Source organism: Xenopus tropicalis, chromosome 4 (genome assembly GCF_000004195.4).
Source record: "Xenopus tropicalis strain Nigerian chromosome 4, UCB_Xtro_10.0, whole genome shotgun sequence".
Classification (NCBI taxonomy): Eukaryota; Metazoa; Chordata; class Amphibia; order Anura; family Pipidae; genus Xenopus; species Xenopus tropicalis.
In genome coordinates, this window is record NC_030680.2 from 73,156,518 (window position 1) to 73,184,364 (window position 27,847).

The window sequence follows — 27,847 nt, forward strand, 5'->3', positions numbered from 1 at the left end:
CAGGAGCAGGAACGCGCCCTCGGCCCAATCGCAGGAAAGATGACGTTTCCACTTTCCTGCAACAGACTGCTAGAAGGCACGCCCCCAGATCAAGTAGCTTTCTCAGTGCGTCATCTGGGGTGTTGCAATGGGTGGATATTGGCCCAGCGAATAAAAGCGTATATTTTGAGTGGGCGTATGCAAGGTCACGGCCAAATTCTTGGAATTTACTCTATGTAATTGTATTGTCATAATAATAGCTGAAGTCACGCGTATTCTGCAAAGCAATGTAGCATTGTAACCTAGCCTCCCTATCCCTTATAACCAGAATGTTATTTATATAGAGGGGAAAAAAAGATACGGTAAATGTAGTATCAAAAAGTGGCACCCATACTTGTAGGCAGAGTTAAAGTTGGGCTTGGCCAACAGATCACTGAAGGTTCAATCTTTCTTTTAACAATAGGGCGTCACTAGTGGCTACAATAGCACTGCTAGAGCAGTGGTTCTCAACATGCCTAATGCCACAACCCATTAATACAGTTCCTCATGTTGTGGTGACCCCCAACCATAAAATTATTCCTAAGACCAATGGAAATATGTGTTTTCCGATGGTCTTAGGCGAGCTCTGTGAAAGGGTCGTTCGACCCCCAAAGGGGTCACAACCCACAGGTTCTGAACTGCTGTGCTAGAGAAAAGTGTTTCTGTTGGAGCACTGGGGCCTATACTCAGGTACTCAGTGGGTGGTTCACCTTCAGGTTAACTTTAAGTATGTCATAGAATCATGGTCGCAGGGCCAGAACTAGGGGTAGGCAGAAGAGGCAGCTGCCTAGGGCGCAATGATTAGGGGGCGCCAGGCAGAAGCCTCTGCTGCCTACCACTAGTTCCCCTACTTTGCCATTGCCCCCGCCGCTTGTCATGACCCATGGCATCGCACCCTGCCTGGAACTGCGCATGCGCGCCAACGGAGGGGGCGGGGCGGGCGAGGTGGCCGACCGGGTTGCCTAGGGCGCCCGGACGGCTTGGCCCGCCCCTGCATGGTCGTACTCTGTTGGCAGGACCCAAGGAAAAAACCCAGTGCCCTTGTTGGCCCCGCTGACCTATTTAGACCAACCAACCAAAAACTCTGCTCTACAGGTACATTTTCCACACATAGCCACAAATAAAATAGAGCAGGGGTCCCCAACCTTTCTTACTTGTGAGCCGCCTTTCTGCCTTGCTGACAATTACATTTGGAATGCCCTCCCTGATTTCCTCCAGAGAGAATTCTCCCCCAGTCTTTTTAAAACTAAACTTAAAGACTACCTCTTGGAGCACTTGCACAGCACCAGATCTGGGAACTAGCACTTATATTGCAATGTCACCCACTGTAACCTACAGCACTTATATGTGCCTGTTTCTGTCTGTAAGCTACCCTCCCATTTAGATTGTAAGCTCTATGGGACAGGGACCTCTATCCTCTTGCTTTGACTCTTAACTTATTGCAGTACCTTGTATTTATTGTTATAATTTGTATTTATCTATTAATTTTTCAATATATATATTGTAGTTAAATGAGCAATATACAGGGAATAATACATCCTTCACCTGTTTCAAATATAAAGATATTAGAAGTGGAATTCCATGCCATAAGGCTGGGTGTTTTATGGAAGCCATAGAGCTATGAGGAAATGTTTTTAAATGCGGGGGTATATTATTATTTTTTTTATTTTACACAGGTTACACATTATACATGAGGATATTAGAACTGTAACAATTTGACCTGTAAACTTGTGCTGATAAATTGTCATAGAATGTTTTTGTGACTTCAACTATCCTTATTTTTACAGGACAAGCATGTTAGCTGAAGAGAGCTACACTATGCCAGTATTATATATTTAGTAATGGATTGCATGGCTTTGACTGGCTGCAGATTGGAAAGCTAGTGCACTTCATGCTATTACAGATCCAGGAGAGGCAAGGTGGCTCCATACCAGCATACAACTTTGGAAGTTTATAGTATAAATCATGCACTTGTGTTGTTTTTAATAGATTTAGGGATACCCCCGTTGAAAGTTATTATAACCAAACCTGTTTAGCAGTTTTGTATGATACTATAAGATGTAACAGGAATGTAACAACAGCTGTACATTTTGCTAGTTAGGCAGAAGGGGCGTTTACTCATTACTGCCCATACAATAAAGGCACTGACAGCTGCACCTCTCCCAGTACAGTAATATGTCAGCTAGTAACGATTTGGGATCCTTCCTCCCAGTCATTCTTTAGTTAGAAGGAATACCCGCCAAACCTCGTATCCCCGAGGTGCACACTGGGTTTTGTAGTTCGAACCCGCGCAGTTCTTTTGGTACCTCGTGTACATTATAACTACATCTCCCGTAGAACTCTGCGGCTTCATCTTTTCTCTGCGTTTCTTAGCGATTCGCTTCAGGTGATTGGGATCTCTGTGGGAATATTGAACCTTAGTATATAGTGGGTCGGGGCACAAGCAGTGAGAGGGGATCCGCTGTTTCAGCCTATAGCTTCAGGCGGTGACAATTTATACACGGAACTAAAGTTCCCCCGCGTCATAGAATCATCCATTCTTGGAGACTTAGAACAACGTGGCATCCCCTGCCTCTAGACAGTATAAAGCAGACTTGGTGGGTGTGGGAAGAAGAGGACACATTCGGGATGGCAGGCGGGTGTGTGATCCAATTGTTCGGCAGACGGGTGGCATGGGGAAGGGGGTGTGAGTGGCACAGGCAATCGCGTAATGGGCAACGGAGGATGGCAGTTTTGGGGCAGTCACCTTATTGCAGCGCGGTGGAGGCGCCCGCAGTGCACCATGCCGTGAGTGGGAGAGTCCGCCGGAAGATTCTTACCTTGCAGTCCATGAACCCTCAAGTTCGGGCAGTAGAGTATGCGGTTCGCGGTCCCATTGTACTGAAAGCTGGAGAGATAGAGAAAGAGCTGCAAAATGTGAGTACCACCTCTACAGTGCCCACTGGTGCCACTTCTACATTGCCCACTGGTGCCACTTCTACATTGCCCACTGGTGCCACTTCTACATTGCCCACTGGTGCCACTTCTACATTGCCCACTGGTGCCACTTCTACATTGCCCACTGGTGCCACTTCTACATTGCCCACTGGTGCCACTTCTACATTGCCCACTGGTGCCACTTCTACATTGCCCACTGGTACCACCTCTACATTGCCCACTGGTGCCACTTCTACATTGCCCACTGGTGCCACTTCTACATTGCCCACTGGTGCCACTTCTACATTGCCCACTGGTGCCATCTCTACAGTGCCCACTGGTGCCACCTCTACATTGCCCACTGGTGCCATCTCTACAGTGCCCACTGGTGCCACCTCTACAGTGCCCACCAGTGCCCGTTGATGTCACCTCCAAAATTCCCTCTAATGCCCATCACTAATACCCAGAGAGAAAGCATTACTAGTGAAAGCATCACTAACTGCTTGTGTCCCATCACCCTGCTACTCCAGAAAACTGTTACCGGAAACCCCTCATTAATGATGAAATGACATGTGAACTTAAACTGAGTGCTTCTCTGAACATTTTTTCTGTTTATAACAATCTTATATTTAATTTTCAAATTGGCTATTTCAAAGTGAGTAGCCTTAAAATTTGTGTCTGCAATCATAAGCAACAGCTTTAAAAGAGAAGATTCTTTGCTGCAGAAGCTGGCGGTGGAGCTGAGGGGTGGTGGCTTTCTCCAATCTATTCTATACATGTGCAATAGTCTATACACATGCACCAATCAGATTGTAGGAGGGGTCGAAGGAAGGCGTGCCTAGGACAATGCTGATTGGATATCTGGTGTTCAACCACAAATGTGGTGCTGTCACAAGATATCTGACATTGGAACTCTGTGTACTTGAAATGCCAGAACCTCTTTTGAGTCCAGATGTGCTCCCCATCGTCACCCCCTAAGTAACCAACCTGGAACCTCTCTCCCACTCATTGTTCCCTCACCCACCCAGTGTCTATTAATTGTTGATTTAGGAAATGTTGGTATTCAGCCAGCCACTATTCCTAATGCTCTCTGAACAGAAGTAGGTGTCTAAATGCTACCATACATACCCCGACCTGACCCCCAAAATCAAATTCGTGGGGCCAAAAAAAAGCCAAAGCCAAAACAAAGGAGGAAGCGCTCGTTACAGGTACCCCGGGAGTACAAGGTAAGCGATTAAAGTCACTTGGGGGTGCCTAACATTTTGGCGCCCCCAAGTGACTTAGCCTTTCCTTGTCCTTTAAGCATCACTGCAAATTAACACCTGCAAAGTTGTTATTATTATTAACATTTATTTATAAAGCGCCAACATATTCCGCAGCGCTGTACAATAAGTGGGTTTCATACATTGGACATACAGAGTAACATATAAAGCAATCAACAAACGAAACAAGAGGTGAAGAGAGCCCTGCCCAAAAGAGCTTTGCACCAAGTATGGTGAAGCTTTCCAGGGTGAAGCTCAATTTTTTAGTTAATGTTCCCCAGTGGCTAAAAGATTGGCACTGCTACCTTTCAAGCATCTTAGGTTCAATTCCACCCTGGGCTCTATCTGCAAGGAGTTTGTACATTTTCCCTGTGTCCCCCCTACACTCTAATATCTATCATCTATCTATCATCTATCTATCTTTTAACATTATATTGCAATACTCTCAAAGATTAACTTTTTTACATACATAAAAAATTCAGAGCATTTGGTATATGCAGAGGCCCCCCACAGTTTAAAAACACACTTCCATCTGTGTCCACATTATGTTGTTACCTCTTCAGGGCTTCTCCAGCAAGCTGTCTTTATTTTGGCATGAAAAGTGATGCAATATCTATATCACTTCCTTCTACTATTTCATATCTGTTTGCCTTAACTTTCATCTGCTTATTAGATTTATGACCTGCGGTCCGCTATGTAGCTGAGGGGTCATTCCTTCTCAGGTTATGCAACTCTTCCAGCTGAGAGTAGTATTTACAAGCACTGTAATAGGACTTAGAGACCTATATTCAAAAGGGGCTTTCATACACATAACCAGTACAGCTTCTTCTGTATTTTATACTTTTATTTTTTATTCTGTTCTGTTTATATATAAATATACATTTTTTTTTTCAATCTGTTTTTTTTTTCTTTGTCTGTTTATACCAGGGTAAAATTCCTAGACTTTTAGAGCGATATTCAGTGACCCCCTATAAACATTACAGTTGATCTTTTTACTTCCTTATATGGTGTTACACATATTACTGGCAGCAGACTTAACTTGTATTGGTTGTATCTCCTGTCAGTCTGACATTACTTCCTATGCATGTGACAAAGTGCTGTAACATAAAGGTCCCCATACACGGGCAGATAGTTGCTGCCGATATCGGTCCCTTGGACCGATTCGGCAGCTTATCTGCCCGTGTAGGGGCAGAACCGAGGGGCCTGGCTGACCGATATCTGGCCTAAAATTGGGCAGATATCGATCGGCCAGGTTAGAAAATCCAGTCGGATCGGGGACTGCATCGGCTCGTTGATGTGGTCCCCGAACAGTCTGCCCCATTGCCGCCTACATGCCCCCCGATATCGCCCACCCGTAGGTGGGGATATCGGGTGAAGATCCACTCGCTTGGTGACATCGCCAAGCGAGCGGATCTTATAGTGTATGGGGACCTTTACAGTATGTTGGATTTATGGCAGGGGTGGGCAAACTTTTTAGCTCAGGGGCCACATTAATTAACATACGGGCCGGACCGGGCCGGGACTGCGTTACGCCCGGGGCTGCCATCAAAAATTATGGGGCCTCTCAGCTCCTCCCCAGCGACCCGCTGCTTCCTCCATCCCGTCCTTTGGTTCCCCGGCTCCCCATTGCATTCTTTTATATGGTTGCGCCCCGTGCGTGCTGACGCTGTGCGCATGCACGGGGCACAACCAATCAGAGCCCGTAATTCTTTTAAGGGGGCCGGAGACGGCGGGCCGGATTAAAAGGGCTGATGGGCCGGATGTGGCCCGCGGGCCGTAGTTTGCCCATCCCTGATTTATGGTATGCTGAGTCTCTTTAACTATGCCATTACAAGGAAGAAATTAAACAATGAGCTTTCAATTTTTGTAGCTGGTTAGAATGCACAATTAATTGATCCAATAGGAAAAAAATAAGGGCAAAGCCTGGACATGATGATGTAAGCATATAGGAAGTTCTCAGTGTGTCAGGTTCAAAATAGGCCACTCCCATCCCTTCAGAAAACTGACCAGTGAGCCAGCAGGACTGATTTAAAAGGTATAATTTACCATTAAATGCATTTTCTGGCTCGCTGGTGCCAAATAAGACATTGAAGGTGAACAACCCCTTTAAAGGAAAACTATACCCCCAAACAATGTAGGTCTCTATAAAAATATATTGCATAAACAAGCTCATATATAACACCCTGTTTCATCTAAATAAACCATTTTCATAAAAATATACTTTTTTTTTTTAATTTTTTTAGTAGTATGTGCTATTGGGTAAGCCTAAATAAAAAAAAAATGCCATTTTAAGAATTATGGGCTGCCCCCTGGGATCATAGGATTCACAGTGCACACAAACAAGCCAAGGCATACAAGACATACATGCTAGGCACATTAGCCAATCAATGGACAGAGTTCTGCCTTTTACTTCCACACTTCTTCCTGTTACAGTTAGAGCTGCATTATTTCTGGTTATGTGATCTGAGAGCAGAAAGCCCATCACTAAATGGTGGATCAAGGGAAAGGATGTAACATAGTAACATAGTAAGTTGGGTTGAAAAAAGACATATGTCCATCAAGTTCAACCATAATGCCTATATATAACCTGCCTAACTACTAGTTGATCCAGAGGAAGGCAAAAAAACCCCATCTGAAGCCTCTCTAATTTGCCGCAGAGGGGAAAAAATTCCTTCCTGACTCCAAGATGGCAATCGGACCAGTCCCTGGATCAACTAGTACTAAGAGCTATCTCCCATACCCCTGTATTCCCTCACTTGCTAAGAATCCATCCAGCCCCTTCTTAAAGTTATATAATGTATCAGCCAGCACGACTGATTCGGGGAGGGAATTCCACAACTTCACAGCTCTCACAGTAAAAAAACCTTTCCGAATATTTAAATGGAACCTCCCTTCTTCTAAACGAAGTGGGTGCCCTCGTGTCCGTTGGAAGGACCTACTGGTAAATAAAACATTAGAGAGGTTATTATATGATCCCTTTATATATTTATACATAGTTATCATGTCACCTCTTAAGCGTCTCTTCTCCAGTGTAAACAGACCCAACTTGGCCAGTCTTTCTTCATAACTGAGACTTCCCATACCCTTTACCAGCTTAGTTGCCCTTCTCTGGACCCTCTCTAACTCAATAATGTCCCGTTTGAGCACTGGAGACCAAAACTGAACAGCATATTCTAGATGGGGCCTTACCAGCGCTCTGTAAAGGGGAAGAATAACCCCCTCCTCCCGTGAATCTATACCCCTTTTAATACAGCTCAAAACCTTGTTTGCCCTTGCAGCTGCTGCCTGGCATTGCTTGCTACAGCCAAGTTTATTATCTACAAGGACTCCAAGGTCCTTCTCCATTATGGATTTGCCTAGTGCAGTCCCATTAAGGGTATACGGGGCTTGCATATTTTTACATCCCAGGTGCATGACCTTACATTTATCCACATTAAATCTCATCTGCCACTTAGCTGCCCAGATTGCCAGTTGGTCAAGATCCTGCTGCAGGGATGTCACATCCTGGATAGTATTGACTGGTCTGCAGAGTTTTGTGTCATCTGCAAACACTGATACATTACTCATAATACCCTCCCCTAAGTCATTTATGAACAAATTAAACAAAAGTGGACCCAGTACAGAACCCTGAGGGACCCCACTGAGGACCTTATTCCAAGTAGAGAATGTACCATTAACAACCACCCTCTGTACCTCTGTACTCTGTAAAAGGGCAATATTTACTGATATATATATTCCAGTTTGGTGAGATTTTTTAATAGTTCACTTAACAATAATATAAGCTATTTGTTGGTTAAGTGTATATATATATATATATATATATATATATTTATATATATATATATATATATAATATATATTAGTATAGTTTTCATTTTAGCCTTTCCTTCAAGCCTTTAAATATAACTTAAAGGAGAAGGAAAGGCTAAGTCACTTGGGGGTGCCAAAATGTTAGGCACCCCCAAGTGACTTAGATCGCTCACCTCATACCCCGGGCTGGTGCCCCTGTACGGAGAAAACAGCACCAGCCCGGGGTAGCAGTGATCACTTCCTACTTCCTGGAGCGCCGCGCGTAGAGTGAAAAGCCGAACTTAAAAAACAAAGTCGGCTTTTTACTCTACTGCGCATGTGCCGGCCGACGGATTTCGCCTGGAGAAGAGAGAGGAAGGAGGAAGCGCTCGCTACAGGTACCCCGGGCTGGTGCTTTTTTCTCCTAACAGGGGCACCAGCCCGGGGTAGAAGGTAAGCAATCTAAGTCACTTGGGGGTGCTTAACATTTTGGCACCCCCAAGTGACTTAGCCTTTCCTTCTCCTTTAAGAACTGATATCCAGGTCCGGCACCCTAACCCTTGCGTCAGAATTCCCTGCATCACAATTTGGTCTGTTCTGTAAAAGCACATGACCTCAAAAGAGAGGGGTTCCAGATGACCCAGAAGGCATGTAAGCTGGGTGATCTGAGCAGAAATGTGTCTGCCTAGGGCTTCGATATCTACTAATTTTTTTGCCGTAAGTGTTAATAGCTCCATGTCAGGTCTTGTGGATTTCACATTGTGGAACACTGAAAGCTTCATGTATGTATATTTAGATTTATTTAGCTCCACGTGTATACTTAAGGTGGCCATACACGGGCCGACTATAGCTGCCGATATCGGTCCCTTGGACCGATTCGGCAGCTAATCGGCCCGTGTATGGGGAGAGCAGAGCGGCCTGGCCGACCGATATCTGGCCTGAAATTGGCTAGATCTCGATCGGCCAGGTTAGAAAATCTGGTCGGATCGGGGACCGCATCGGCTCGTTGATGCGGTCCCCGATCCGACTGCCCCATTGCCGCCCACATAATCCGATCGTTTGGCCCCAGGGCCAAACGATCGGATTATTATTTTTTTTACCTAAATGGTCCCCGATATCGCCCACCCGTAGGTGGGGATATCGGGGGAAGATCCACTCGCTTGGTGACATCGCCAAGCGAGCGGATCTGCTCGTGTATGGCCACCTTAAGTGAAGGAATATCTGATGCAGGTTCTGATATTAACAGATTTTTTATTTGTTTTTTCACCTTAGGGGGTCAAAAAACCATTTGATGAGGTGATCAAAGCTAACATCGGAGATGCTCATGCAATGGGACAGCAACCAATTACATTTCTAAGACAGGTATATCACTGTTCTATATTTATCTTCTACTGTATGTGATGCAAATCAGATAAGGCTTTCACAAGTTACATAGATATTTTGCTGGTCATGTCCTGTGTTCTCCTTTAATTCTTTTCATGAACTGGCAACACATGTACATACAGAGTTATCCAGAGTGTCCAATTTCATTTAATTCTAAGACCAATATTCAGTAATGTATGTATAAACATTTTTTTTTTTCTATGTGTTGAAAATAAAATGTGAGTACAAATGCTACTCTTGACAATAGATATGTGCCAAAGATGTGTTAGTTGACAGAGAAGCACCAATAACCCCTAGACCCCAGGCAGAAATATATTTTAGGGCCTCACCCATAATTCCATTGCACCCTCACCTTTATCGTTAGCCAGTTAAAACAATTCATACTGTATTTGTAATTGCACTACAGTAAATAAGCCCTAATGAGCCAAAATCACTGATTTCCTAATGGATAAAGGCTCAAAAAGCTGCTACAAATGTGGCATTTTATTTTCAGTATTATACCATCACTGATTAATGGACCTTAACTTACTGTTTTTAAAAGTCAGCAATTAATCTTATTCGTTAGCAGTAAAAATTATTATTTTATGATTGACAAATGACGAACAATATTATAAAGGGTATATTAAAAAATTATATATTTAGAAATATATACATATACATTTTTTGGCCAACTCTCAAAGCACCTGAAACAGCCCTGTGTAATTTCCCTAAGGGATATTGTGTGACACAAATCCTGCTTATTATATTTTCCCTTTAATGCAAAGGAAGGGCTCTTCACAAGCAGGAACTGCAGGGTAGTGATAAAATCAGGAGCTTTATTGTTGTAACAGGATTAAAATAGCATGTTGAAGCATGGTTCTTACATTGTGGTTTGCATTTACTTTAAATGGCTTAAATCCAACACCATTATGTTCATTTTCTTAGAATGGGGACTCCGTTTGTTTGCATAGTGTAGCATATACAAATAGTTGCCTGTTAAACAAAAGTATAATTTGAGACATTATTTGTTAACAGAATTAAAGTCTGTCCTCCTTAATCTGCCAAACGTATGTCTCTATTTTTTTTTTTTGGTGCAGGTGGTAGCTCTGTGCACCTATCCAGATCTATTGGACAATCCCAGTTTCCCAAAGGATGCAAAGAGAAGAGCAAGACGTATCTTGGAATCCTGCAGTGGACAAAGTTTGGGTGAGAATAATTATGCTGTTTCCCCTGCCTTATTAAAGGAACAGTTACACCAAAAAATTAAAACTTTTTAAAGTAAATGAAATATAATGTACCATTGCCCTGCACTGGTAAAACTGGTGTGTTTGCTACAGTAACACTACTATAGCTTATTTAAATACCCTGCTGTGTAGTCATGGGGGCAGCCATTCAAGCTGGAAAAAAGGAGAAAAGGCACAGGTTACATAGCAGATAACAGATAAACTCTGTATAATACAATAGTGTTTTATCTGTTATCTGCTATGTAACCTGTGCCTTTTCTCCTTTGAATGGCTGCCCCCATGGCTACACAGCATTTTTCTTTATATAAACTATAGTAGTGTTTCTGAGGCAAACACACCAGTTGTACCAGTGCAGGGCAACAGTATATTATATTGGAATTTCTTTTATACACTTGAATTTTTTGATGTCACTGTTCCTATAAGTGTAAGAAGTGAATGTCTTGGGCCTTATTGAACATTCAGAACAGAATGGTATTTATATTGACTGAAAAAGAAATTGCACAACCCTGCAGGAGTTATTAATATGCAGGTGTTGCCCAAACTATGAGGTGTGTCTGTATATAAAAGAATTAACTAGGAGCTCAATTATACCACATGCAATGAGCTAAACAAGCTTTGTCTTGCTGCTTTAACAGAATTAAACCATAACTTTGTTGGTTTAAGGAGCGTGGACATGCACTCAAAGGGTGAAGACACACAGAGCTACTAGTAACAGCTACTTGTCACTGCTACTAAAATAGACAATACTGATAATTTACTGATAATTGTATCTACGTGTGTTTTAGCAGAGGCAAGTCTCAGTATTGTCTATGGCAGGGTATTTTCTGGCGTTTAGTAGCTGTGACAAGTAGCTCCTACTAAGTAGCTCCATGTATCTTCACCCTAAAACAGGGGTCCTCAAACTTTTTAAACAGGGGGCCAATATCACTTGGTAGTTTAACTCTTTCTGTTCTACGGTCAGCTTCTTTACTATCCATGCCACGTGTTGTCTTATACTTTCAGTTTGCTTTCCAGTTTCCAGAAAGCATTCCACTATCTCGCCATGTTTTAAGGGAACATTTTAGTAGGCTGTAAACACTAAGGGGCACATTTACTAACCCATGAACGGGCCGAATGCGTCCGATTGCGTTTTTTTCGTAATGATCGCTAATTTTGCGATTTTTTTTCGTATTTTTTTCGATTTTTCCGGCGTCTTTACGATTTTTGCGTAAAAACGCGAGTTTTTCGTAGCCATTACGAAAGTTGCGCAAAAGTCGCGATTTTTTCGTAGCGTTAAAACTTGCGCGAAACGTCGCGCCTTTTAAGTTTTAATGCTACGAAAAAGGCGCGACTTTGCACGCAAGTGTTAACGCTACGAAAAAATTGCGACTTTGCGCAACTTTCGTAATGGCTACAAAAAACTCGCGTTTTTACGCAAAAATCGTAAAGACGCCGTAAAAATCGCAAAAAATATGAAAAAATCGCAAAATTACCGAAAAAGTCGCAAAATGTTCATTTCCAATCGGAATTTTTCCAATTTGGATTCGAAATCATGTCTTAGTAAATCAGCCCCTATGATTACATTGTCAGAACCATTGTGGTTGTTGTTGCCCATATAAATAAACATGCCATTAAATATTGCTACCTGTGCAAAGTAATCCAGTGTCACTATGTTTTACTGAACAGTGATGAAAAAATACAATGAACCACAATAGGAATAGGGTAAACTGATCCTTTACAGGAAAGACAAGATCTACATTAAAAATAAAAATTCATTATACCCGGTTTAACTGAAGATTGACTATACCACTATGAAGAGAACAAAAGATTGTTGTGTCCCAACCAAAAATGTATGCACCAGATTCTTTAGGTGCATGTTAGTTTTGGCAATTGATGCAGGTTTTTGAGGAAACCCTGGAGCTTCTGCCACCTTTGGAGCTATTTTTGTGGCTCTTTGATTTGTCTGTGTCAATAGGTGGTCTCTGCCAATATTGGAAATGGAGGCAGCAAGGGATGGACGGCACCTAGCACAACTAACTATACAGAAGTGCAAGGAGCGACTTTTGCCACAAGTATAAAGTATGGGGGCAATTTTGCATAAGAACAGCTTCAGTTATACTCCTACATAACGTACGGTGTGTCAGTGTGAGTTCAACAGTGTCCATTCACATACCACTGAAACATCTATGACACATCTATGATTCATTAATTATTAGATTCCCAAAACAATTAAAGAGCCTTTGGGTGAGGACTGTCATTGATGCAGACCTTTCCTGCCAAGACTACATTGGCCAGCCATGCAGACCTGTTAACCCAACAATCAGGTCAGCCAGGTTTGGCCCACCACCTGACCAGACAAGAAGATCTTTACTTGTATGGCCAGCTTTGGTGTTACTAGAGATATCTGTATTTTAAAAGCATGTAATTAGAAGATGTGTAAGGCTTTATTTTGTTATTAAGGTTCCTACAGTGCAAGCCAAGGAGTGAACTGCATTCGAGAAGATGTTGCCAAGTTCATTGAGAAACGCGATGAAGGTGTTCCTGCACACCCGGATAATATTTATCTAACCACTGGAGCAAGTGATGGAATATCTGTGAGTGGGCTTGCTGAAGTTAAATTACAGTGGGACTGACAGAAAAATATTAATAACAAAAAAAAATGTTGCTTTCTGGTTACCACTGTCACCTATAGAATCTTAATTTCAGGCTGGAGAAAGGCCTCAGTCTGAAAATGCAAATTTTGCAACTACTACATAAAAGTGATGACCACGTGCACATTGTCTAAGAATTTCACTGTACATAAAACTGTAATTTTAAGGTGACCTGCACCTTAAACGCCGGTTACAGTATTTATTCCTACTGAGAATACGGACAGTTGTTTTGTCTGAAAATTGCTCTGGTTTGCAAATCTTGTCCATTGTTGTAGTTCAGACATAGGGGCATATTTATTAAAGAATGAAACAGAACTTGCCACAGTTTGCCAAAGGCACATTTTACTTTCCTAAAATCCTATGTAATTAGGTCAGAAAGATAAGAAATTTCCCTCTGGCAAATGAAGGCGACCTGTGTTTTACCCTTTGATAAATATGTCCCTAAGTATATTAGTCTTGTAAATGCAGTTGTGTAAATGAAAGGGTGAACTGGTTTACAACTAAATTGCTGTTATTGTCCTTTAAAAAAATTACCTAGAACATTCCACCTTTGATTGCAGAATAAATTCAATAAAAAGGTTCCTCAGTATTAAACTCTTTTATTCCTAGTTGTGTTACTCAGTGAATCTCCTACTGTTTGCAGAGCATCCTGAAGATTCTTGTGTCAGGAGAGGGGCAGTCAAGAACTGGTGTTATGATTCCAATTCCACAATACCCGTTGTACTCTGCTGCTATCTCTGAGCTGGATGCCATACAGGTGAATTACTATCTTGATGAAGAAAATTGTTGGGCACTGGATGTTAATGAGTTACGAAGAGCCTTTTACCGTGCCAAGGAATACTGCAGTCCTAAGGTGCTGTGTATCATCAATCCTGGAAACCCAACAGGTGTGTATTCCCTAATCATAGAACATACTAACTCAATCTGGAATTTTAAAATCTCACAGAAAAATGGCATATTATTTATGAGTATCTTGGTAAATGGCAAAATAATGTAAATTTCCATCAAACTAAAAGCAAACTAAGCATCTTCTCCACCTGTGTATGTATGATGAGATTTTATACTGAGGCTAATGGTGTACCAGTGTACTTTCACAGGCAGAGGAATGGGTGAAGCCATCTGTGCCACCAGCCACTGTAATGGTCTGATTATACTTTTAAATGGATTTTCTCCTCAAAATCTGTACTTGAGTGACCAAATCTTGTAAGATAGGGTGTTGCCAATAAAGCAAATGGCAGGTGACAATGGCAGTTTTGGGCGTTCCTCTGCCAACGAAAATCAGTGGTGAAGAAAAAGTTTGGTACCATTAGACATTAAACCAGAAACTAGATTAATCAATTTGAATAAAGTAATGTATTCCATTAAATATAAGCAGGCTTCAGATTTTTGTCAGATTTTGTCATTAATTATGCATCTTATTATACTTTTAACTTTGTAAGTACAATGATTATGCTTTGTGTTTGTTCCTACTAAAAATGTATGCAATTCTTTGGTTCTGAGTCCCCAGCCCGATGACATCAGGGGTCCAGGAGGTACCAGAGGATTGAAGTATTTTATATTGATGCACTATATTGTAAGTTGCCACTCACATGTGGTGTTAATAATTCATCACACACAGTGTATGGTTTCTTGGGCAATTAATGGTGGCTGATACTTTAATCTGTATATACAGTAAGCACTGTGATTTGATGCATTTGCACTTCCCTTTAGATATAATTTTTTTGTATGTGACACAAATCTGACACTGTTTGTATGTGGCAACTGCATTGCCTAAAATAAAGGAATCTGTTCTTTTATAATAGCTGACTGTGCGTGGTGCAAGCCTATGAAGTAAAGCAATTATGAAAGTCTGTTTTCTTTTTCTTGTTTAGGTCAAGTACAGAGTAAACATTGTATTGAAGAGGTAATCCATTTTGCCTTGGAGGAGGGACTGTTTCTTCTTGCAGATGAGGTATGTGAAAAATCTAGGGATACATGGAATCCAGGATTTGAATTTGTATGAATTCTTTGTTCAATTCAAACAAACAAATACATAAAAAAAAAGAAAAGTAAATCTAAATAATAAATAAGAGTAAACTGAAACGCCTTAAAGAATGGGATAGGGAATAGTAAAAGTATCCGTACCAAATACGATATAAAGACCCGGGTGTGTAAACCCCGGGTCTGTCACATAAGTAGTCTAGACCAAAATCCCAATCCGGTCAAAAAATGGCTTAATTTAAGTAGAATAGAGAAAGCAAAACAATAAAGCTCACGCAGTCCAGAAGTGGTCCGGGTGCTCAAAGCCCCGAACCCGTAGCTGGGAAGGCAAAATCATACATAAACAAAGAAGCTCCAAACACACCGGACACAGGAGGTTCACTAAAACTCGATCTTTATTATTCCATTAAAATCGGAACACCTGACGCATTTCGTGCACTTGCACACTTAATCATAGGCAGAACATACACTGAACTCAAAACATTTAAATAGTTACAGACCTGTAATGGACATGGATAGACCACACCCACAGTTAATTGGATAAAGTAAAACCTGGAAAAGTAAATCGAGTTGAGAGATTCATAGCAAACCTCTTCATAATACACATAAATGTAAAGGAAGTAATAATAATAATAATTAAACAAATCAAGATTTATACAAAAATCAACAAAATGTCACATTTTAAACATAGCAACTAATATCAAAAATAGAATTCAGGCCCTTTGGATAACGAGTATTCAAGATAAAAATCCACTTTACTTCAAGATGTAAAAGTTTAGTGTACATATCTGATCCTCTTTCATCGGGGAAAACCCTGTCAGTGACCTGAATTTGTAAAAAAGAAGGATCTGCTTGGCAACATTGTATGAAGTGTCTACCAATGGGACTGTTACTATTTCTAGAGACAATGTGTCTAATGTGCTCACGCATCCTGCATTTTAAAGATCGAACGGTACAACCAACATACTGGATGTTACAATGCAGGCAAGTCAGTAGATACACAACATGTTGTGTGTTGCAATTCGCATACACGCGCATATCAAAAGACCTGCCTGTCACCGAACTCCGAAAGTTCGTAGACTTTTTCACATAAGTACAAGTGATGCACCTGCGTGCACCACAAATATATGTACCCTTGGTCATTAGCCAGGAGGACTTACTTGGCTGTGATTTCCATAGGGTGGGGGAAAGGGCATTACCCAAAGTGGGAGCCTTCCGTGCAACAAATTTGCATCCCTCTTGCAGGATCTGCGCCAATTGTGGGTCATTATAGAGAATGGGTATGAGGTTATCAATTACGCCCCTAATCTTATAAAACTGATTACTAAAAGTAGTTATAAATATCGGTGTATTACTGTTCTTATCTCTCCTAGCCCTGTCACCAGTCCTATCCTCAAGTAAGGAAGATCTGTCCATCCTGAAGGCTTTTGTAAAAGCTGTCAAGAGGGACCTCATAGTATATCCACGGTCTAGAAACCTGTTACGTAAAAAACAGGCTCGTTGAAGAAAAGCCTCATCTGTACTGCAATTTCTGTGAAGCCTGTAAAATTGTCCTAAGGGAATTCCCCTAAAAATGTGACCAGGGTGACAAGAGTCAGCCCTCAAAAGGGAATTACCCGCACAGGTCTTCCTGAATACAGTGGTTTCAATGTTTAAATCCATAGCATCCAGCTTTAAATTTGAACTGACACCAAATAAAAAAAAATAGTTTTAAGTTTTTCTTGGTTTTTATTAGCAAGTTTTGGTTTTGAATTGTTCAATATTCCTCCAAATCTTTTGGGGGAGGATTCGGTATTTGATTTAGTGCATCCCTAAAAAAGACTATAGGACTGTATGCTAAACACAGCATTTTCTTCATGTATGAATTTTGTCTTTCAGGTCTATCAGGATAATATATACTCCAAAAGCTGCCAGTTTTACTCTTTCAAGAAAGTCCTGTATGATATGGGGCCAGAATATTTCAACAATGTGGAGCTTGCCTCTTTCCACTCAACCTCAAAAGGATATATGGGAGAGTAAGTCATAAGTCTATCCAGTCATAAGAATACTTATATAACTATTAGGGTGTGATGATTACAATATTTTTATTCTGAAGATCAAGATGAAGTAAAGTTCTAGAAGAAAGTACCCTGACATGGCTTAGCAAGAGTGTGGATGCTTGGAATCTGTGGATAAGAGTGGGTGGACACTCTGATCAAATAGACAATTTATAACTAGAAAAAGGAAATTTTAGTTTGTTTTTTAGGGATATATTACTTAGGTGTTTCATGCTGGAAGAGATACTCGTGTGTTGGCTAAACATTGCACCCACAACCAAAGCCTTTCCCCTGGCCTGCAGAATAGCATCTAATAAACTAGGTAAACTTAACCATGTTCTTTTAGGATGTCAGCTACAAAATGAGTAAGCACAGAGCGACACTTGTTTAGGCATAGCTGTTTATTAGTAAGCGGCATCACCTTTCATATATATTTATATCTGTATATTATCAGCTCTAGTAATTTGGAGAAGCTGACTCGATAGGGCAAAGGAGTTATATAGCTAATGCCAGACATTTGCCAGCCAAAAGTCCTCTGTTCTTTATGCATTGAAACACTGCATGGCACCTTGTTCATATTTACACACACTGCTCTGCACTGGTGTGCCACCTGAACAAGGCAAACCCTGGCATGAAATTACAAACAAAATTGTTAAAATGCAGTTTTTGTTCATGGCACTAAACTTCCCCAAAATAAATTGTGCTGAACTACAATGCCTTAATTACAGGGTAAAATGTAGGTTGTCTTTATCAGTTAATAATTTTGTCCTATCTTAATTACTAATTTAGTTTAGTATATGCTTCTAGAAGATAGCCAACATACCTGCCAAGAAAAGATGATTTGTGATACTATGGGGGGCATTTACTAAAAGTCTCAAATCTGATTTTTTTAGCACTAAAAGTAGCATAAAAAAATGCATGTTTTTTTCCGAAATGTATTATGCAACAAAACTGTAATAATTCTGAATATGTAAATGCTCCTTCTAAAACTTGTCAAGAATCTGTTCAAAACTGAGGTCTGCGGTTGGAATTTGCTCCCCAGAATTACAGGATGTCAATTTCAATGTTTAAATAATATAAGCCTCAAGAAATCTGGAGATGTAATTACAACAGTATATTCTACCCTTTACTGCTAGGTTCATCCTTCTTGGAATAATAATAAGTTTGTGCTAGGAAATTAGTCCATCCTTTGAGAAAACATTTATCTTTTTAACAATCAAATTTTAGAGATAGGGTATTTACTGTATATTACTCGCTTTATTGTTTGTACATAGTGTGGGATGCAGTTCATCTTGCCTTTAAACTGGAATAGAGTAAATAGTCTGTGGTTGTGAATAAGTCATTTAATCTTAATATTAAGTTAGTCTTTAAGCTATTCTAACATGTATTGGATTTATCTTAATTGTGTTCTTAGGTGTGGCTACAGAGGAGGCTATATGGAGGTAGTGAACCTGCACCCAGATATTACAGCGCAGCTGGTGAAATTGCTTTCTGTTCGCCTGTGCCCACCAGTGTCAGGCCAGGCCGCTATGGATGTTGTAGTGAATCCACCACAGCCTGGAGAAGAATCTTATGAACAGTTCATAAGAGTAAGTGCAGATCTATACTTAGTCTAGAGCTGAAGAATTCAAAGGTTTTTTTTTTTTTTTTTTTTATAAATGGCAAGAACTATATACTGTATGCACATCAACAAAATGTCTATTCAGTAAGGACCCAAAATACAACCAAAAGGCCAATTTTAAAGAATTGAAAAAATAAATGTTTTGTTATTAAAAATGTGTGAATTGGTCATGAGTATGGTAGTCAAAACCACACTAAAAGAATATTTTATATTGCTTATTTCATTGTGACATCAGAAAGTTTGAGAAGGCAGGAACCAAGGGGCTGTGGTCACAATTATAACCTTCCCTAATGCTTATATTGGAGAGGCTAGATAAAAATGATGCTGAGAAAGGAATCAAGGAAATTTAAAATGTATTTATATTTAAGTTTACAAAATGGCCAAACGCTTACTTATTGTGTGTATATTAAAAAAACACAATTACTGACTCCACAATTGCCCTGACGTGCGTTCTCAAAGGGCAAAAATTGTTCCGAGACTTTCGATAGCCAAAGTGAGAGAGTGGGAATATCTCCACAATCTATCTATTTCCGTCTTTCCAAACATTTTACAGAGTTTTCAATCAAAGTGTGTTAAGCCCCATCTCAAATAATCAATTTTTTTATTTATTTATATAAGCACAGCCACTTTATGCTAACTGAAGCTTCCAATGCTTTGGAAACTACCAGTAAGCTTATATGACAACAGAGTTGGTGTTAAAGGAGCTATTAGAATTCTATTTTTTTTTTTTTGTTCGTTTTTTTTTTTTTTTTTTAAATGATTGCAGTTGATTTAAAAACCACAATAGAGGCTTGTCTTTATCTTCCTTATAATTATTCATTGTAATATAAAAACTTGGAGTGGTCAACCCTAGTTTTCATTATCGGCCTTCTACCACATAGGCCAGAAAAATTCTGTACCACAGAAGTTGGATGGCACTAAAATAAGTAGGACTACCTGATTGCCTTTGTGCTTCAGAGTTAAGTAAATTTGTCTTGACTTAATTAACCACCCTTAAACTTCAAATATTTATACCTTATCCTGAATCACTTCAAATATCAGTTTACCAACTAATGTAATGAGGAAGGACAGAACTAGACATTAATTTGTTTACCCTATGTTCTTACAGGAAAAGGATGCTATTCTGTGTAATCTTGCAGAGAAGGCTGAGCTGACAGAAGAATTGTTTAACCAAGTGCCAGGCATTAAGTGCAATCCACTGCAGGGAGCCATGTATGCCTTTCCGAGAATCTTCATCCCAGATAAAGCTATTGAAAAGGCAAAGGTCAGTGGAGCCTTCAATTGGGCATATAAGAAATATGTTATGTTGTAAATCTGCCTTTTTAAACTAGAATCTTTTCTTAGCTGTGAAAGTAATATTTTGTAAAAGAAAGGCTACTTCTGAAAGAAGTGAAGTTTTAGATGCACCAGAACTTAAACCTTTTTTTTACATCATATCATAACATTCTTTGCATTTGTAATTTTATAAATGTATAATTTTGCCATAAAAGTATTTGCCCGATGCTTTAACAATACCTAACTGATCCCCATTGTTCCTCTATGAGGGGGCTGCCATATTTGTGCAGCAGTAGTCCATTACCATTAGAAGCTATAACTGACAGGTTGAGAAGGGACAGTCAGGCTGGCAAAACAGTCAGGTTTAGGAACTTCAAGTAACAATTACTTACAAAGCAGTTCTATCGTTGAAAAACGATCAACATGACCTATAGGTATTTTTTATGTACATTCATAGGCGGATTTTCCATAAGGCTAGGGGAGGCTAAGCCTCCCCAAACCTGCTTGGCACATTAAAAAAAAAACAAAACAAAAAAGAACCTTACTCCGTTTCGGCACTGTCCTGGAAATGAGTTCCCCGTTTTGCTATGCTCCGATTGGATCTTTCTTTGACCAATCAGAGCACAGATGCACACAGGGATCGGGAGATTTTGCAAACTGGAAATGAAGACTGAAAAGAAGAATCTGCAGCTATAACTTTACCTAAGAACCAACTCTCAACTTTTGCTGCAGTTTTCATCCCACAGGTACTATACACAGGTACTATACACAGGTACTATACACAGGTACTATACACAGGTACTATACACAGGTACTATGCAGTTCTAAAGAATCACTAGCTGACATTAAATTGTTTTTTGCCTGACCTGACATCTATAATAATTTATAATCTATCCCCTACCCTAACACATGGAGGGTAAGTTAACATTGTGTGTTTATATATTTGTTGTTGTTTTTTGCACTTACTATTTTTTTTTTTTTGTCATTGTTTTGTTCATTTATAGTAAGTTACAGTGGGGCCAATGTTGTGTATCAGTGCCAGTGTTATAGTGCCAGGGCCTGAATATCTGCCATCCGTACCCACTGTGTTTCACTGTATATAATGTGCTGGTTTTGTAAATAAGGACTGCGTCTCACTGTTTATAATGGGGAGTCAGTATCCACTGCCTTTCTTGCTATAAAACTAACAAAAACACATCTAAAGGGGTGGTTCACTTTTAAGTTAACCTTTAGTATGTTATAAAATGGCCTATTCCTAGCACCTTTATAATTGGTCTTCCTAATTAATTTTTTTGAATAATTTGCCTCTCTTCTGCCTCTATACAGATTTCAAATGGGGGTCAAAAAATATTGCTCTTTGAGGCTACAATTTTATTATTATTATAATTTTGTATTACTTATTTTTCCAAGTAGGCCCCTTAACTATTCATATTCCCATCTCTTGTTTAAACCACTACCTGGTTGCTAGGGTAAATAAGACCCTAGCAACCAGATAGCTGCTGAAATACCAAATTGAGAGCTGCTGAACAAAAAGCTAAATAACTGAAAAACCATTAAAAATAAAAGTGAATTCGAATGCGAACTACCCCTTTAAGCTAACTGATCACAAACACAAATGTTTGCAGATCCCCTAACAGAAGTGCACGTATGAATACTTTTACATACTAAACATTTTAGGGTAAAAAAAAAAAGCACCCGCACTTTTGTACAGTATCCCTGGGAGTCAGTGGGAACGGCAAGAGGTAGTTGGGAGGTTAACTTTTTACGCCAGCAGCGAATCCACTAAGTGTCACATTAGCTGTAGGTCAGTCTGTGTATGTGCCATCTTTAGCCTCCCCAAACACAAAAGTCATCCTCCGCCTATGTGTACATTAATATTTTGAAGAGTAGTTTTTTAGTGTCAGTATCACTTAAAGCCAAGTATTGGCCTGATGCAAGGATTTGTACCAAGCTACAGGAAAGTTTGCAACTGTTTCAGTTTAAGCCTCCCCTTTAAAGGAACAGTAACACCAAAAAATTCAAGTGTATAAAAGAAATTCCAATATAATGTAGTGCTGCCCTGCACTGGTACAACTGGGGTGTTTGCCTCAGAAACACTACTATGGTTTATATAAAGAATGCAGCTGTGTAGCCATGGGGGCAGCCATATAATTTTTGTTGCCCTGCACTGGTAAAAGTTGTGTGTTTGCTACAGTAACACTACTATAGTTTATATATAATAAGCTGCTGTGTAGCCCTGGGGGCAGCCATTCAAGCTGGAAAAAAGGAGAAAAGGCACAGGCACTTAGCAGATAACAGATAAAACACTATTGTATTCTACAGAGCTTATCCGTTATCTGCTATGTAACCTGTGCCTTTTCTCCTTTTTTCCAGCTTGAATGGCTGCCCCCAGGGCTACACAGCAGCTTATTATATATAAACTATAGTAGTGTTACTGTAGCAAACACACAACTTTTACCAGTGCAGGGCAACAAAAATTATATTTCTTTTACTTTAAAACTCTTTAATTTTTTGGTGTTACTGTTCCTTTAAGGTTTAACAGTTGGACTAAATTGCCTTTTAAAATGCACTTTTAAAAGAACTTCGGTTTAATCCACATATGGTGATCTCAAAGCCACAGCTTCTTCTTATTAACTGAATTCTTTTACTGGATATATGATTCAGACAGTGGCACTTGGCACTTTAATTATAATGATGCCATCTGACAATAGTAGATTTGTAATGATACAAATGCTTAAAGTGCTGTTAAGGCAAAAGCAGAATCCATGCCAGCCCAAATATCAGGAATAAAATAGGCTTGCCATAAAATAAAAACTAACCAGAAAAGGTGGGTTTTATTTGGAATGATAACTCAGAAAATGAGGGAGTTCAAGACTGTGATTGGTCTAAATACAAAAAGTATGTTCTGGGTTTGTAATTCCGATAATTTACTATGTCAAGAGAATTAAATTAATTAAGTGAAGCCTGAGATAAAACAGAATAGATCTAAAGTGTTGTCATAAAAAATAATTTCCGAAAGAAGGGTGCCATTCATTTAATGTAAGAAAAGTAATCAAGAGTTACTTAGGGTGCCTACTACTAGAAGTGAGACAAAATGCAAGAACACTAATTTTGCTAGTATTTTATTTAAAATGTTATATATATTTCAGTTTTTGTATCACTAACTTATCTTTTTTTGTTGAATTTGTAGCATACCACCTAATTGATTATTATCACCCCACCACAGGAACACCAAATGGCTCCTGACATGTATTACTGTATGTGCCTGTTGGAGGAAACTGGCATCTGTGTTGTCCCAGGCAGTGGATTTGGCCAGAAAGAAGGAACCCATCATTTTAGGTAGAATACAAGACACCAGAAAGATTTTTTTTTCAGCCCTGAAGAGTTTATAGTGTATTTATTTATCAGCATAAAACTTTAGCAATTGTGAAAAACACATTTTGATTGTAATAGTGTACTAATTTATTTTCACTCTTATTTTTAGAATGACCATACTTCCTCCTGTAGAAAAACTGAAGATTCTGTTACAGAAGGTTAAAGACTTCCATATGCGATTCCTTGAAGACTATGCATGAGAAGCTGCAGTGGCAATGATCTTACCAATGAGAATTAGACTGAGAACATTGGCACTCACTAATCCTTGTGCTGCAACAAAACATAGAGAAGCAGGTTGTGGGCTTTTAAGTAACAAGGGGCTTAATATTAGGACTGTACCAGCTTGCCAGTAAGATAAGGAATCTTAAATGATTCTGATACAGACAGAACTGTTTGATAGAATAAGCCAAAAATCAACATTTGTCTAGTTTTACATGACACTTTGAAAAATGAAAAAACACACGCCCTCTAACATTCTCTTTAAATCCATACTATTATGAAAGATTTCCTTGTGAAAGTGCTTAAAGCTTTGTGGATCTATATTAGGTTATTTTCTCATGTCTCATCGAAGAGTAATGTTGGGAAAAACATGAACTCAGTATTATCTAAACACAACATTTTTGTATGATTGATTTACAGAGCCATATTTCTATGATAAGAGAATGGCATTAAGGGTTCAACTTTCACATTCTCTAAGATGCTAACCTTAGGGAATACCAGGAAAATATTCTGCAAAGTGGAGAATTGAATAGCTGGCTTTGTGGATGAGGGAGAAGATTTGAGTTTGCCCTGACAATTTTTCAAATGTATTTTTCATAACCTTATGGCCCACCCATTCCGAAATCTTCTGTGCTGTAGAATACCACTCACCATTTTGGTTATTGGACTTATGTTATATTCAGGAACATTTTGATCTATTTTTGCCAGTTTATAGGTAATGTTACTTCATTAACTGGGTAATGTTATTTTAGAGGATTTATTTAACAACTTCACTTAACTCCGATTTGAATAACATTTATCCCCCCACAAAACCAGATACCTCCTTTATTCTAAAGCAAATAGAATGCAAAGCATGTTTTCTGTACAGTGTCCAGTGTGTGCCTTTAGCAAAAACCTGTGCCATTCAAATGGGCTACAGAGCATAAAATCCCCCACAAAGTTTCTATGAAGTACATAAACAACAGCTTTGACTCCAAGATGGTAAAACTACATAGCTTGGAGTCTTCAAATAGTGATGCTGTGAGTTTACAGTTCTTTATTGGCTGTTCTTAAGTTCTTTATTGGCTGTTCTTAAGAGCACTGAGCTTAGATCCCCTAGCTACACGGTTTCCGAACTTCCAGTGCCATACTTTTTATATTACAAACATATCCAGTTAACCTTATTTGTCTTGCTTTCACTTTTTCTCTTTGCACACCACCCTGTCTATATAATCCTTCACATTCCTGATCCTTAAAGTTCTGTTCTTTGCCATTACATGGATTAAGCCCTATGTGTTTTTGTTTTGTTTTTTTATGGTCTGGACTTATTTTGAACACCTAAGTGCATTACTTATGATTATGGACCACCACTATCCAAGTGGAGACCTGCAGACCTTATATTCCCACTGCAGTGTGCAGTGCTGCTGTGGCCATGAAACTAATATTCTAGTGTCATTAGTATTAAAATACAATCCTTCTGTATTATTACTGTAGTAACTAAGTAGCAGTTAACCACTGAATTAATTACTTTTATATTATACTGCCTTTTGGGAGACACAGGTAGCTGGTATGTTGTAGTGCTGCTCAATTATGTGACACAATGTGTCCTCAACTTTGTATTCTGAATGATAAGATTCTAAACAAGTTTCTGGGTTTCAAGTACTTACCGGTAATACTATTAAAACTGGGGCATCTTAAAGAATTTCAGAAGTTGCAATTGTAGTACATATACAAAACACACCGGCCCTGGGTACTATTTAAGTAAGTACACACCACCAACTTGTTGCCTCACTAAGGAATGCCTTGCTGGGTTGGGCTGGGCACATGTGCAGCTAAAAGCTGAACCTTTGCTCTACAGCATATGCCTACATCCCAGGTCAGCAGCATGGTATCTCAGGGACAATGAAAGTACGGCTCACAATAATAGAACCATGGTCAGTGGAGCACCAGTCTAGCAATTAAAATGTTTGGGGGATGCCTAACAAATTGGTGCTTGCCAACAATTAAACTTTTTCTCGTCCTTTAATGAAATAACACATGATGCCAGCCAAAATTCCATGCAGTTTCCATGAAATTTTGGCGAGTCAGACGCAAAGCCACCTTGGGACTGCAATAATGCTGGAATTCTGGATAGCAACTCTGCATTGTGGAAAACAACATGGCTATTGCACTTGAAATTGCACTTTGTTGGCTGCACTTGAGGATGTACATGACCTCTCTTTTTCTTTTAAACAGATATTTGATAAATATGCCCCTTATTCCACACCTGCCTGGCTGTAGCTGATGCACATTTAATGCTGAGTCTCAAATGCATTGTTCTTCCCACGTTGATTTAGAGCCAGGTTTCTTGCACATGAATATCAGCTAGAATGTTACATGTACTTCCATCCATATGAATTGACCTACCCCTAGTAGTCAAAAGGCATTGTGAGCTATAAAACTGTAATCCTTAAATTTTTTTAACGCATACTGTATATTTATGTTTCCTAAATTGAACTGATGGACTGTTTACAAAGTGAGAATACGTTTTTTTTACTGTTACTTTATTCTTTGTAGTTTCACAGCAGAGTGGAAACGCATATTGCCTCTTCCCACTTATAGACTGCATATCCACAAGATATCCAGCTGCACTACATTATTCTCGGTCTTTCTAAGTTGACTTGGTGAAACTTGCCAATCCTATATTCATGTACAATGTTGCTACATTAACAGAAAATCTCCAGTTTGAAGGTTGTGTTGAATACTGCTGCAATAAAACTCAACTGAGCTCCACTGGGTATTTCCAGTCCCACACATAACTTACACAGCCAATGTGCCTGAAAAGGAAATTGGCACTGCTTTGTACAACAAAGGTATAATTTCAGCCTTCAGTGACTGTTTAACTCATTGTACATTCAAGCTGAAGTATCTTACATACTTTGTCTAGAATATGTTGCCAAAAGAAACATATAACTGAATATGATCTCAAAAATATAGGGCAGAATATACAAGCAAACTGTAGATGCAGAAAGGGTCAATGGCAATCATTTCTGCACCTTGGCAGCCAATTACTACTACTATTCCTACTACTAGTTTAGTTTGCTGACTGCATGGTTTGTATTTGCTGTACAAGAAATGAAGCGTACTTTGTTGCAAATCTACCATAACATACTAACTCTAAATCAGCATAGAAATCTTTCTATGGTCTGTGATACACAATGCAGACAGAGCTGCATTTTTACTTTCTGATCTGTGGGTCAGAGCTGTAACACATGCCCACTTTAAGAGATTGGACTGTAAACTATGTACATGGATATTCTTCTGTGTATGAACTTTCAGTATGTTATAGATAGAATTATTCTAAGCAGTGTTTCAATAGGTCTTTACTTTTAGTTTGCAAACTGAAAATGGTATATAGTTAAACCCAATATTTGCATTTTTATTGCAAACAGGTAGCAGTCAATAGCAGTCAACATTTTAAAGAAAACATCAGTGGTCTTATTTATTAACTAACAAAATGCTGTTACATTGCTTTGTGTAAACTAAGGGGCTGATTTATCAATCATTCTACTTTATTTCTTGCTATGTCTCATGCATGAGCAGGGCCACCATCATGGATACAGGGGGTACTACAGTCAGGTGCCTGTAGCAGAGAGGGGGCTCCAACAAACAAAAGGTACAGTTGTGGGGACTGATTTTCCAATTGGCTTGTATAGGTTTTGGGAGGTTTGAGCTCTTAGATCCTTTAATTGGGAAAGAAGAAAAATTGCTAAATAAAAATCTCGAACTGCAGGAGATTTTTTTAATGGTAATGAGATAACATTGTTAAATCTGCCCTTTAGTGAAGATTATATATGCTGTAAGGGTGCTGTAATTTTCTTGTTGGTAGTATGAAATGATTTCTCAAATAAAAGTTGATATATCTATGTACGGTAAGTTGTATTTTTCTATAGAGGTACATGTATATTTAGTATGCCAGTCTCTATAGAGATACAGCTTTGCCAATATCCATTTAGGACAGATGCAAACAGTCAGGTTCTGCCTGTACTAAGCAGCAAAATGTTACTGTTTGCATCTTCCCTAAAATTGATGTGGCAGAGCAGTAACTATATATAGACCAGTTTTACCTTTACATCCATGTGTTTGCAAAGCAGAGCTCAGT

General features: G+C 39.4%; 1 protein-coding gene across 2 annotated transcripts; it reads left to right on the forward strand.

Annotated features, from left to right (window-relative positions):
- The first annotated feature begins 1,725 nt into the window (after positions 1 to 1,725).
- Positions 1,726 to 27,615, forward strand: gpt2 (glutamic-pyruvate transaminase (alanine aminotransferase) 2). 2 transcript variants are annotated; one of them, XM_002931670.5, is made up of 11 exons: positions 1,726 to 2,934; positions 9,258 to 9,347; positions 10,445 to 10,553; positions 13,031 to 13,164; positions 13,865 to 14,108; positions 15,093 to 15,172; positions 17,080 to 17,216; positions 18,652 to 18,826; positions 19,967 to 20,122; positions 23,360 to 23,472; positions 23,618 to 27,615. In XM_002931670.5, the coding sequence occupies exons 1-11, from the start codon at positions 2,647 to 2,649 to the stop codon at positions 23,706 to 23,708; spliced, it is 1,617 nt and encodes a 538-aa protein (XP_002931716.2). In that variant the 5' UTR covers positions 1,726 to 2,646; the 3' UTR covers positions 23,709 to 27,615. The 2 variants fall into 2 exon arrangements, with proteins under 2 accessions (XP_002931716.2, XP_031756678.1); XM_031900818.1 differs by having other exon boundaries at positions 2,191 to 2,404.
- Positions 27,616 to 27,847: the final 232 nt, after the last annotated feature.

Coding starts and splice junctions, on each gene's coding strand:
- gpt2 (XM_002931670.5), top strand. CDS start 2,647: ATGGCAGGCGGGTGTGTGATCCAATTGTTCGGCAGACGGGTGGCATGG. Junction 2,935..9,257: donor TAGAGAAAGAGCTGCAAAAT/GTGAGTACCACC, acceptor TTTTCACCTTAG/GGGGTCAAAAAACCATTTGA. Junction 18,827..19,966: donor CTTATGAACAGTTCATAAGA/GTAAGTGCAGAT, acceptor ATGTTCTTACAG/GAAAAGGATGCTATTCTGTG.